A 10971-nucleotide genomic window follows, 5' to 3' on the forward strand; every position below is an offset into this window, starting at 1 on the left:
GCTCATTACGAAGCAATTAAAGGAGGTTATCAAGACAAAGGAGGTGCCCGGGCCAGCCCCGAGCAGCGCTGCCTGGAGCCTCGGCTCCTCGGCTGGAGACCCCACCCGGGCGGGGGCGGGAGCCCGGGGCCTCCCCGGGCGGGGGCAGCTGCGCTCCGCCCCACGGGAAGGCTCGGTGCTGCCGCGCCCTGGGACGGGGCACTGCCGGGCCGGGCTGGGCCGGGACGAGTCGAGCTGAGCTGAGCTGAACTGCGGCGGGAGCAGCCGGAGCAGGATGGGGCTGGAGCTGTACCTGGACCTGCTCTCGCAGCCCTGCCGGGCGCTCTACATCTTCGCCCGCAGCAACAACATCCCCTTCGAGTTCAAGCAGGTGGAGCTGATGAAGGGTGAGCGGGGCAGGGGGGCTGGTGGGGGAGCTGTGGAGGGTGGGCAGCTCGGTCCCCGCGTCCGCCTCCAGCTCGTCTGTTCCTCCCGCCGCTCCCCCCGCACTCTTGTCCCCAGCCCTCCTCCCGTTACACCCCCCCCCCCCCCCCGTGTCCCCCAGCCCACCCCTCGCAGATTGCGCCGCGGGTGGGACCGGTTGCTCAATCGGCCCCGCCGGAGCGAGAGGCAGCGGGAGGTGGGGGGGAGCTCTGAAGCCGCCGGGTTCTGTGCAGGAGCCCTGGTGTGCGAGGAGCGGCCAGGGTGGGTTGTGCTCCTCGGATTAAGCTGGCCCTGCCCCGCAGAAAACGGGCCTCCAAAAAAAAACAACCCCCAACAAACCGCTTCTCTGAGTAGCGCCCAGGATGTGTGAGGTCTGAGGCCATTCCCCATCTAGATGGAAAACAAAAAGCAAAAGCGATGGGATATCTGCAGATCTTACTCTGTAAATCGTCTTCCTTAGAAGACTTGTGCCCTGTAAGCAGCAGCAGTTGCTGCAGAGCAGCTTTCCTCCCCTTAGCGGGGGGGTTACCAGCCCCTCACACCCAGAGCCCGCTGGTGTCCTCCCACGTACGGGTAGGGCAGGAGAGCCAGCCACCCCTTTGGGGGTTTCGTTGGGTTGTGCTGTTTGTCATCAAGTTATTTGGAGAGCACTGAAGATGGGCTTGCAGAAACGGTTCAAGCAGCAGAGCGAGACAGCGCAGCCACCAGGGATCTGAAGGCTTCAGATTCACTGAGAATGAAGCTGGGGAGGTGTTTCACACTGCTCTAACCCCAACTGATAATGGGTAGGAGCCTGCCTGGGAGGTATCATGTTTTCACCAAAGTATGCCCAAAGATCTGCACCTCCTTTCTTTGCAGCTAATGCTGGTAGAAACTAACCCTTAACCTTCCCAGAGCTCTGCTGGGTTTGAAATTAAGATAACATATTGGGCATAAAAGAGCCTCAGTAAGTAATGCTTAAAAACAGTGAAAGATGAGAAGGCTCCTGGGGCTGAAATCAGTAAAGCAACAAGTCTCCAGCTTGAGGCTCAAAGAAGCCACAGGCCTGTTTGTGGTTGCGTCTCTGGGTGTTCCCTGCACAGCTGAGGTGTGTGTCGGTCACACCTTGATGAAGATTTCTTTTGAATTGTGTAGTAGGAAGGAGCGTTCTGGTTCATAGCTGGGGGCCGGCCTATCTAGTGTCCTTCCCCTTCCTTCCCAGTAAATATGCTGTGGTGAGACACAGGTGCAGTGGAGAGGAGACTGGCAGGCAAGCAATGAGAGCATCCAGGAGAATGGAACTGAAAATGCTGGTATTGGGGAACTGGGGGAAGGAAGGAGAATCAACTCAGAGTTTCCCAGTGTCATCAGCACTTGGTTTCAGTCAGTGGATTTAGGATGGGCGATTTGGCTTATGGGAGTGCTAGAGCTGCGTCCCTTTCCTGCCGTGTGTGTGCCTCCTGTGCCATGGGGAAGTGTTCCTGGTTCCCACAGCTGGGCTGGCTCAGCACCCTGCTGCTCGGCACCGGGTGACGGGCCTTTGCATGGACCCAGCACTGCACGATACGTAAGGGCCGGGTGAGGGAGCTGCGCTCAAATCTGAGCTGTTGGGTTAGATGTGTCCCCCCAGAAAAGCTCTTGGGCCACCAGCAGGGAAGATCTCAAAGGAATAGGTGGAAAGAGTGAGAATGGATAGACATCAAATGACACTCCAGGGACACCCAAGGACCTGGAATCTTCACAGAGTGTGTGGGAAATCCCAGGGCCTTCCTGAAACAGGGTGGACAGGACTGGTGCTGAGCCAAGTGGCAGGGAAATAATCACAGATCAGGTTTTCCGAGTACTAGGAATGCTGAAACCATTTCCAGAGCATCTCCTTTGGCACAGAGATCCTCCTGTGACTCACACCCAACACGCATGGGGTTAGGCGTTGGAGAGGAACACAGGTGCACGTGTAACTGAAGCCAGGGGCTGGAAAAGGCTGGCACAAACGAGTCACTTCACACAAGGCTTCTGGGACTGGGCTCAAACTTACGTTCATCTGAGGCTTCAGATAGACAGAGCACCTTCTCCTGCCAGGTTCACTCTCCCTACCTTGGGGGGGAGGAAGGAGGCTGAAAGATAGCTTAAAAGCAAACCTAAATCTATATCTGCTCTGATAAAGGATACACAAAACGCACATAAAGAGCCAGCTGAGAGCTCAGTACTTGTGGCTTTATATGGAATCACAAAAATCTCCTTCATCTGAGGAGTAAAGATAGTTGAATGTAAATTACATTATCTCCCAGAAAAGAAAAAAATATCCCTCACTTTCTCACCGTCCTTGTGGTTGATGTTTCTGCTCCAGAGATCCCTCTCTTCTGGGGCACTCAGGGTTTCGGTGGGACAGGTACCTCCAGGCACAGAGTTGGAGCTGATGGAGCCCCAAACTGACACGGGCTGTTGGTATGAAAGGACTCTCAGCCATTCTGACCTCTCTGGAGAGGTTGCTGTGGTATTCAGGCAGTAAGCAAGTAAGCTGACGTCACGGGGCAAAGCACTTCTCGGTGGCCGGCACGCTTAAGACGACTGTGTTTGTACAATCAAAACCAGGAACTTGAGGCCAAGTGGTCCCCATGGGCTCCTCGGGTGTTTGCAGACAGGTCCTGAGCATCGCTGCCAAGTAAAGCTGCTCACTTCCCTCCCCAGGGCAGCACAGGACGGAGGAGTTCCGCAAGGTCAACGCCCTGATGAAGGTGCCTGCGCTCAGAGACGGGTCCTTCACCTTAGCAGAGAGGTGAGGCTCAGGGAAGCAGTGAGGAAGTTTATCCTCACTGCTCAGACTCTGCCACTGCCTGGTCTCTACGGGGACTCAGCCCAGGCAGCGCTTTGCTGGAGGCTGTACCCCAGCGCAGTACATCTGGTGCAAGGCACCCGTGGCTGGATGGCCAGGCGATGCGATGAGTTTGGTCTAAACCTGTTCTGTGGCTCATATTCACTCAAAAACATCGATGGGGTGACTGCACCAGCAGACTGTGTCTGCTCACGGGCTGATGGGTGGGATCCCTGCTGCCCACGAGCAGCCGCCGAGCCTGCACAGACTCTGCCGTGTGCCGTCCCTCACTGCCGGCTGCGCCCTGTGCTTCTGCCTGACTCAGAGCAGGTTTGTGCGGTGCTGGCCCAGCAGTGCACTGTCTGGGGGAGGAAGAAAGGGTGGGGTGCTCTAATGTCAGATGATAGCTCACTAGGCTGCCTTGCTCTCTGGGCAGCATCGCAATCCTCCTGTACTTGGCCCGGAAATTCAAGACCCCTGATCACTGGTACCCATCCGACCTGCAGAAGAGGGCAAGGGTCGACGAGTACCTGTCATGGCAGCATGTCAACATTCGTGGGAAGGGGAGCAAGCTGTTCTTAACTAAGGTAAGGCATTATATACCAAAACCAAAGTGCTGAGAGTGTGGTGGGCCAGAAGTCCCTCCTGTGTGCAGGGCCTCTCTGAGTAAAGCACAGAACTGCAGAACAGTTTGGGTTGGGAGGGACCTCAAAGCCCACTCAATGCCACCCCCTGCCGTGGGCAGGGACACCCTCCGCTCGCCCAGGGTGCCCAAAGCACCATCCAACTTGGCCTTGAACCCTGCAAGGGATCCAGGGGCAGCCAGAGTTTCTCTGGGCACCCTGTGCCAGGGCCTCCCCACCCTCCCTGGGGAAGGATTTCTTCCTGTCACTCCCTGCCCTTGTGAACAGCCCTTCTCCAGCTTCCTTGCAGGTACTGGCAGGCTGCTGTAAGGTATCCCTGGAGCCTTCTTTTCTCCAGGCTGAAGAATCCCAACTCTTTCAGCCTGACTCCATAGGAGAGGTGGTCCACCCTCTGATCATCTTTGTGGCCTCCTCTGTGCTTGCTCCAACAGCTCAATAGCTTTCTTTTACTGAGGACCCCAGAGCTGGATGCAGGTGGGGTCTCACCACACTGGAGTAGAGAGGCAGAATCCCCTCCCTCAACCTGCTGGTCACGTTGCTTTTGATGCAGCTGAGGACATGGTTGGCTTTCTGGCCTGGAAGCACACATTGCTGTGTCATGTTTTGCTTCTCATCAACCAACACCCCGAGTCATTCTCCTCAGGGCTGTTCTCCACCCAGCCTGTCTGTTGTGCTTGGCATCGCCCCGATCTGTGCACAAGCCAGGTGCTCGTACAGATAGGAACAAAACTAGATCTGGAATTGACCTGCCTGCTCAGCCAAGCCTACCTGAAGTGGCCCAAAGGCATCACAGTGCAACCACAGCTCTGTGTGTGCACCGAGATCCAGAGCAATCCCATCCTGGGTGAGCAGCTAACAGCTGACATGGCTCACTGCCTTCTGCCCAGCTTCATGGAAAGAAGGCACCTCCCATTGGAAAACTAAGCGCAGTTCCTTGCATATGATGCAGCCTTCCCTTGAGAGGCTCTTGTGGTTTAAACTTCAGACTTTCTAGGGAGGAGACAAGGATAGTCAGGAATTAATGACTGATGTTAATGTTAATCTGCCAAAGGCAATTAGCAGCACCAGTTCTCATGTGTGGCTGGTGAGGGATTTTTAGAAGGTGGCAGCCAGAGGTTATGAACTGAGTTTGGAGGGAATTAGGTAAAAAGCAGCTTGTTTCTTTTCCGTGCCAGGTGCTGCTGCCTCTCCTCACAGGCCAGCCACTTCCTCCAGAGAAACTGGAAGGTGTTACTGAAGAGCTGAACGTTGTCCTGAAGCAGTTTGAGGAGAAGTTCTTGCAGGACAAGCCCTTCATCGCAGGAAGCGAGATCTCCCTGGCAGACCTGGTAGCTCTGGTGGAGCTCATGCAGGTGAGCATCAACCCCAGGGCCTGGGACACACCAGCAGGCCTGGGACACACCAGCAGGCCCGGCTGGCGTGTGGCTGCAGCAGCACCAGCACCTCCTTATTGCCAGATCCTTCTCCCTGCAGCTAACTCCTTAGTGGAGCTGGATCTTGTGCCTTTTAGACCCTGACCCTGAGTTTGCCAGGGAATCTCTACTTTGAGACAGTCTGTCTGCAGAAGCAGGGACAAAGTTCTTAACGAAAAAAAAAGACCCAATTACAAACCAGGCAGAGCAAGCAGAGAGGTTGGGAGAGACATGTTGGTGTGTACAGACCTCTGTGTTCTGCGTTAGTTCTGGGTCAGCCACAGCAGTGCCCTCTCTCTGTGTGTCCCGGGGGACAGCAGCTGCTGAGGATGACAACATTTGCTTCCTACTAGCTAAGGACCGGAGATGAACTCCACCTAACGTGACGACTGCCTGCTGCCTTGAGCCAAAAACATATCCGTGCTTGATTCTGGTCCCGGCCCTGGTAAATGTGTTGCTTGACTCACCCCTGGGTTCTCTTGCTCTCTCTCCTTCTGCAGCCTGTAAGTGCTGGCTACGACCTCTTTGAGGAGAGGCCGAAGTTGGCCGAGTGGCGCAGGCGGGTGGAAGAAGCGGTGGGGAAGCAGCTCTTCCAGGAAGCCCACGAAGGGATCCTGAACGCCAAGAACTTGACCGCTGATAAGATTGCACCCGAACTGTTGGAGCATTTCAAGCACCAGCTCCTAAAGCAGGCCAGCCATAACTAGGGGGTGATACTTTAAAGTGGAATATTTTGTGTAGTATTTCACAGAATCACAGAATCACAGAATCACAAGGTTGGAAGAGACCTTTGAAGATCATCAAGTCCAACCATTCCCATCCTATGCTAAACCATATCCCTAAGTACCTCATCAACCCTTTTTTTAAACACATCCCAGGATGGTGACTCAACCCCTCCCTGGGCAGCCTGTTCCAGGCCCTGACAACTCTTTCAGTAAAAATTTTTTTTCTAATGTCCAATCTAAACCTGCCCTGGCACAGCTTCATGCCATTGCCCCTTGTCCTATCTTCTGTCACCTGGCTGAAGAGACCATCACCCACCTCTCTACAACCTCCCTTCAGGTAGTTGTAGGTGGTGATAAGGTCTCCCCTCAGACTCCTCTTCTCCAGGCTAAACAGCCCCAGCTCCCTCAACTGTTCCTCATAGGATTTGCCCTCCAGCCCCTTCACCAGCCTGGTTGCTCTTCCCTGCACTTGCTCAAGGACCTCAATGTCCTTTTTATGGTGGGGAGCCCAGAACTGCACACAGTACTCAAGGTGTGGCCTCACCAATGCCAAGTATAGGGGCACAATTACCTCCCTAGACCTACTGGCCACACTGTTTTTGATACAAGCCAAGATGCCATTGGCCTTCTTGGCTGCCCGGGCACACTGCTGGCTCATATTCAGCCTCCAGTATTCGGTATTTCTTGGAAAAAAAAAAAAAATCACACAGAAACACCATTCCACAAAATGCACTTCAGTCCCAGCCCTTCCACAACTTAGGAGGGAGGAAAACTACATATTGGACTGCTATGAGCTTCTTTCCCTCTTGTCCACTACATGTGTGTGAGCTGTAGCCCTGCAGGCTTTGCTTTCTTGCTCCAGCACCACTGGACCCGCTTGAGGACAGGGGTGATTCAGTCCTTGTGGGAACTGGGGCCGGTCAGAAGTGCCCTTTCCATCCCTGCTCTGAGTTTTCCGGGTCACAGCACTGCAGAAGGGGCAGAGGCTTGCTGAGGGTGAGGGTATGGGTATGGGTATGGGTATGAGTATGGGTATGGGTATGGGTATGGGTATGGCAAAGCAGATCTGTTGGAAACAAGAAAAATCATGGAAAATGGCTTTCACCTTGCAGCCAGCTCGGCTGGCAGATGTTTTGCTCCTTCAGTAGAGGGTCTGGCCAGGACCCAGCCCCAGGTGAGGACCCTGTTATGTCCCTCAGAGACCTGGCCATGGAGGCGGCTGCTGCCTTGCCTGTGCCAGTGACAGGATGCAGGGGAGCTGTGCAGGTACCCAAGCCAGGCCTCCAGCTCCTGGGCAGGATGGCCCTCGTCCCCTGATGCCATACTCCACAAAGAACAGCCTGTACAGCTCAGCAAAGCTGCCTTCCTAGGTGAAGCTGCTGCCAACCACACGGTCTCACTCTGCAAACTGCATTGGTGTCCTGTCCTTTCCCCAGAGTGGCTTTGGCAGCTGGATGGGAGCTGTGTGCTGCCACGGTGGGGCCAGCATTGGTGGCAACAGGAGCCATGAGGTGTAGGAGCTGAGTGACACCCTTGAGTAATTTACTCTCCTGTCCTGTTAGATTCTCCAGTAAAGTTAATGGTTAACACTTACCATGTGTTGTAGTTTTGTTTGGATCTGTAACCAGGATTTGGAAGGATGCATCCACAGAGTCATCTTCACACCTGGCAGCATCCTCCACAACCTCTCGCTTGTGTCCCCTGTGCCCCTCCTGCCGTCCTGCCCCTGTGACCTCCCATTTCCAGGTATCAGCCATTCGCAGAGCTGCGTTTCCCTTCTTGTTAAGCCCTGGCTGGATCTGGAATCCATCTGGCTGGTTACAGCACCCGCCGAGCCAGCTGCCAGTCATCCAGACGCAAGCCGGGTCAGTGCTCAGGAAAAGGTGAAAGCTGCTGCTCGAAGCCATCCCGCACGTCCTCTCAGCTGGACCCACTGGCTGTTGGGAACGCACAGATGCCTTTACAGTGTTTGTTTCCCGAGTAAACCTGCCCTTTAGTTCAAGAGGGTACCATAAACCACAGCTTGCACTGCACGTCCCTGCGGGCTGAGGCAAAGCAGCCAAGCAGACTGCTCCTCTTTACTTCCCGTTCTTCCAACCTGCAGGAAATCCAAAATGTCAGCGAGGAAAACGATTTGCCCCCAAACTCTTCCAGTTTCTGTGCTGACACAGCGCTGACACAGTATTTGTTGTCTCACCTGACCTATTATTGGTATGTTTGTTGAGGAATGCTGACCGTGGTAGCAGCTTGCTCCTTGCCCCAGGAGTGCTTGCGTGGCTGGTGGTTGTGCAGCAAACCCCACAGGCACCGCACGGCCGCTCCGCCGAGCTGCTCACCTGCTTGGGCCTTACAAAAAAAGGGCCTGTTTACGCTGCACCGCCAACCACATCCTTCCCTCTACAAGCTCAAAACTGCCATCTGTGCACGTCTAGAATGAAACAGCTCCTCCTTTGCCAGTGCTGCCCCAGAGCTGTCCAGGCTCGCTGCCTGCTCCTGTGAGCACACCTGTGCCCAATGTCCAGGCTCACGATCCCCGACTTCTCACAGTTTTGCCGACTGCAAACCTCCTGCTACCAGCGCCGTGAATTGCCCGTGCAGCTTCTGTTCAGGTACAAGCAGAGCAGGGAAACCATCAAACCCAAGAGCCTGAAGAACAGCGTGCTAATCCTGACAGACTTTGCCTGTGTACAGCTGAGCCCTTCTTGTACACACTCCCTGCGGCATCTTGAGCCGGGGCTGCTGCGTGTGCAAAGCCGTTGCATGAGCCAAGGTAAATAAAGTGTCTTTTTGTGCATTTTTTTTCCTTATTTATGAGACTTGCAGCACAAGAGCTCCGTGTGAGAGAGTCTTGAGGTCAAATTTCTGCTTGTTTGACTAAGGCACGAGTTCCTTATACGTCACAGATCGAGCGCTTTTGCAAGGGCAGCTGCTCTCAAAGCCCAGCTGCCTTCAGAGCTCGCTGACTGGCGCTGCTGCCAGCGTCACGCAGCTTGAACAGGCTGTGGGTACCGCCTCGCTGTAGCTGCAGTGGCAGGCGATGGTCACTGCTTTCCATAGCCTGCTCTAAGCCCACCTGACTGCCCACTCGCTCTCCCAGCCAAGCTGCGTGCGGTGACCAGTGGCCCCTCTGTGTGTGGGGGGGACAAAACACCTCCCAAGCCACTCTTTGGGTGGCAACAGAGCCCTACAGCAGATAAATCTGCCTCCAGGGGGGTTTCTACCCCCCACCTCCCCCGGAAGCCTGGAGATAAGACATCTATCCTTGTACTTTGCCTTTTGCTGTCCCTCCCCTTCCCCTGTTTTGTTAATGTGTGTTGGTTGTTCTTGGCTGGTTCCAGCTCCTGTCCCAAGTGCCGCCCTGCCAAAACCCAACAGGTTGTGCAAGAGTTTTCCTGCCTCCCTGCAATGTCTGCTGGGTGTCCACCCCCTTTCACCTGGATACAGAGCTGGGTCCAGTGACACTTCAGTGGGCTCTTCTGATTCAACCTCCTCAGTTCTCCCCAGGGGCTATCCAGAAGTGGGCAAGAGCCTGTGATCTCCTAAATCAAATGAAACTGAGGTGCACAAAGAGGGAGGAATGTCTAAAGATACACATCCTGAGACCTCTTCTAAATGCTTAAGAAATAAACTGCAAAACTTACTGCTTTTTCTCCTGTGCTGCTTCTCCAAAAAGCTGATAGAGACTGTACAGGGAAGAAAAACGACCTTTGAGGCGATGGAGCCAAACGAAACCAGAGTGCTAGCCTAGAGCCAGGAATAATGTGATCACAAGTGATATAGCACTAGATAAAAGTAGCTTTGGTTGTGTGGGCTGTGCGGCACAGGCAGCAAATCAGAGAAAAACTGAAGGAATGTTTACAGGAGGCTCATCTCTGAAGTCCTGACGGGATTAATGGATCGGCTGAACCATAAATAAAGGAGCAAAGCAAACCCACGCTGCTCATCTGGGAACCCAGATCCACAAACTCTTCTCAGTGACATCTCAGAGAAGGGTCACACCACCATTTTGAAGTACCAACACTTCTCAGACTATTACTCACGCTCCTTTTCCTCACGCACACTGTGCACTGAAGAAGTCTGACGTGAACTCAGGCACCTGCCACAACACGAGTCTTCATCTCCGGCGTGTCCGAGCTGCGGGGAGGTGCTCTGGAGGGTAAACTGTGCCGCAGGGGCGCGAAGGGTGCACACTCAACCCATTCTGGGCAAGAAACTGAAAAGCTCTTACTGTGCAGTTCTAAATCTGGGCAATGACCCTGAAAATAGGTGTGTGGTGCAGTGGACTCCATACATCGCGTTGAGAGGCAGCTTGTGGACCAGGGCCCGGCAAACCCCACAGTGTAACAGTAAGCCCCGTTCCTATGGAGCGCTCACACAAGCCTGGCAAAGCGCTACAAAGGGAAGCACCTCAAAGCCTGTGAGAGTTTGTGATTTACCTGCTCAGCAAGCTCTCAGCTCGGCACCCGAGCCTTTTCGCCAGCCTTTGCAGTGACCCTTTACACAAGGAAAACAGCAACTGATCCTCCAGTTCCCTCTCTCTGAGGTTCCCATGGCTCTTTCCAAGGATTCGTGCGTGACGTACAAGCTCTCTGGCAGGGTGCTGATAAAAAGGTGTCAGCTGAGCGGAGGTGGGTTTGACTGGAGGTGACTTTGCTCTGAGTGGTGCAGCCGCTCTATCTTCCAGAGTCCCAGAAGCCCCTGCACTCACAGTCACCTTCCCTGAATCACACAGCTGTGAAATGCTGTGGGCTCTGTCCAAGGGCTTGAATTCAGTCAGAGCTCCTTTAGTTCTCCTCCGCTTGCCTGGAAATTTGAAATGACAAATACTGGGGAGAGAGGAAAGTCCCTCACTGTGACAGCACAGAGGTAATGCCCACAGAGGAGTCCTCCATGCTTTGCTGCCACCCAGGTGTCACCTTGCAGCGCTGGGCAGGGACTATGTGACCAAGTAATTGTCTTCTGAATGGAAAACCATA

The 10971-nt window shown here is 54.3% G+C and overlaps 1 protein-coding gene across 1 annotated transcript; it reads left to right on the forward strand.

Annotated features, from left to right (window-relative positions):
* The first annotated feature begins 224 nt into the window (after positions 1-224).
* Positions 225-7589, forward strand: LOC311198254 (glutathione S-transferase theta-1-like). The gene is made up of 5 exons (XM_084272157.1): positions 225-386; positions 3091-3178; positions 3651-3801; positions 5034-5210; positions 5771-7589. The coding sequence occupies exons 1-5, from the start codon at positions 275-277 to the stop codon at positions 5975-5977; spliced, it is 735 nt and encodes a 244-aa protein (XP_084128283.1). The 5' UTR covers positions 225-274; the 3' UTR covers positions 5978-7589.
* The last annotated feature ends 3382 nt before the right edge of the window (positions 7590-10971 follow it).

The sequence above is a fragment of the Gallinula chloropus genome, assembly GCF_964237585.1.
Source record: "Gallinula chloropus genome assembly, chromosome: 17".
Classification (NCBI taxonomy): Eukaryota; Metazoa; Chordata; class Aves; order Gruiformes; family Rallidae; genus Gallinula; species Gallinula chloropus.

Excerpts from the sequence above, each read along its gene's own strand:
- LOC311198254 (XM_084272157.1), top strand. The coding sequence starts at position 275 with ATGGGGCTGGAGCTGTACCTGGACCTGCTCTCGCAGCCCTGCCGGGCG. Across the intron at positions 387-3,090 it reads GCAGGTGGAGCTGATGAAGG|GGCAGCACAGGACGGAGGAG; the intron begins GTGAGCGGGGCA and ends TTCCCTCCCCAG. Across the intron at positions 3,179-3,650 it reads TCCTTCACCTTAGCAGAGAG|CATCGCAATCCTCCTGTACT; the intron begins GTGAGGCTCAGG and ends CTCTCTGGGCAG.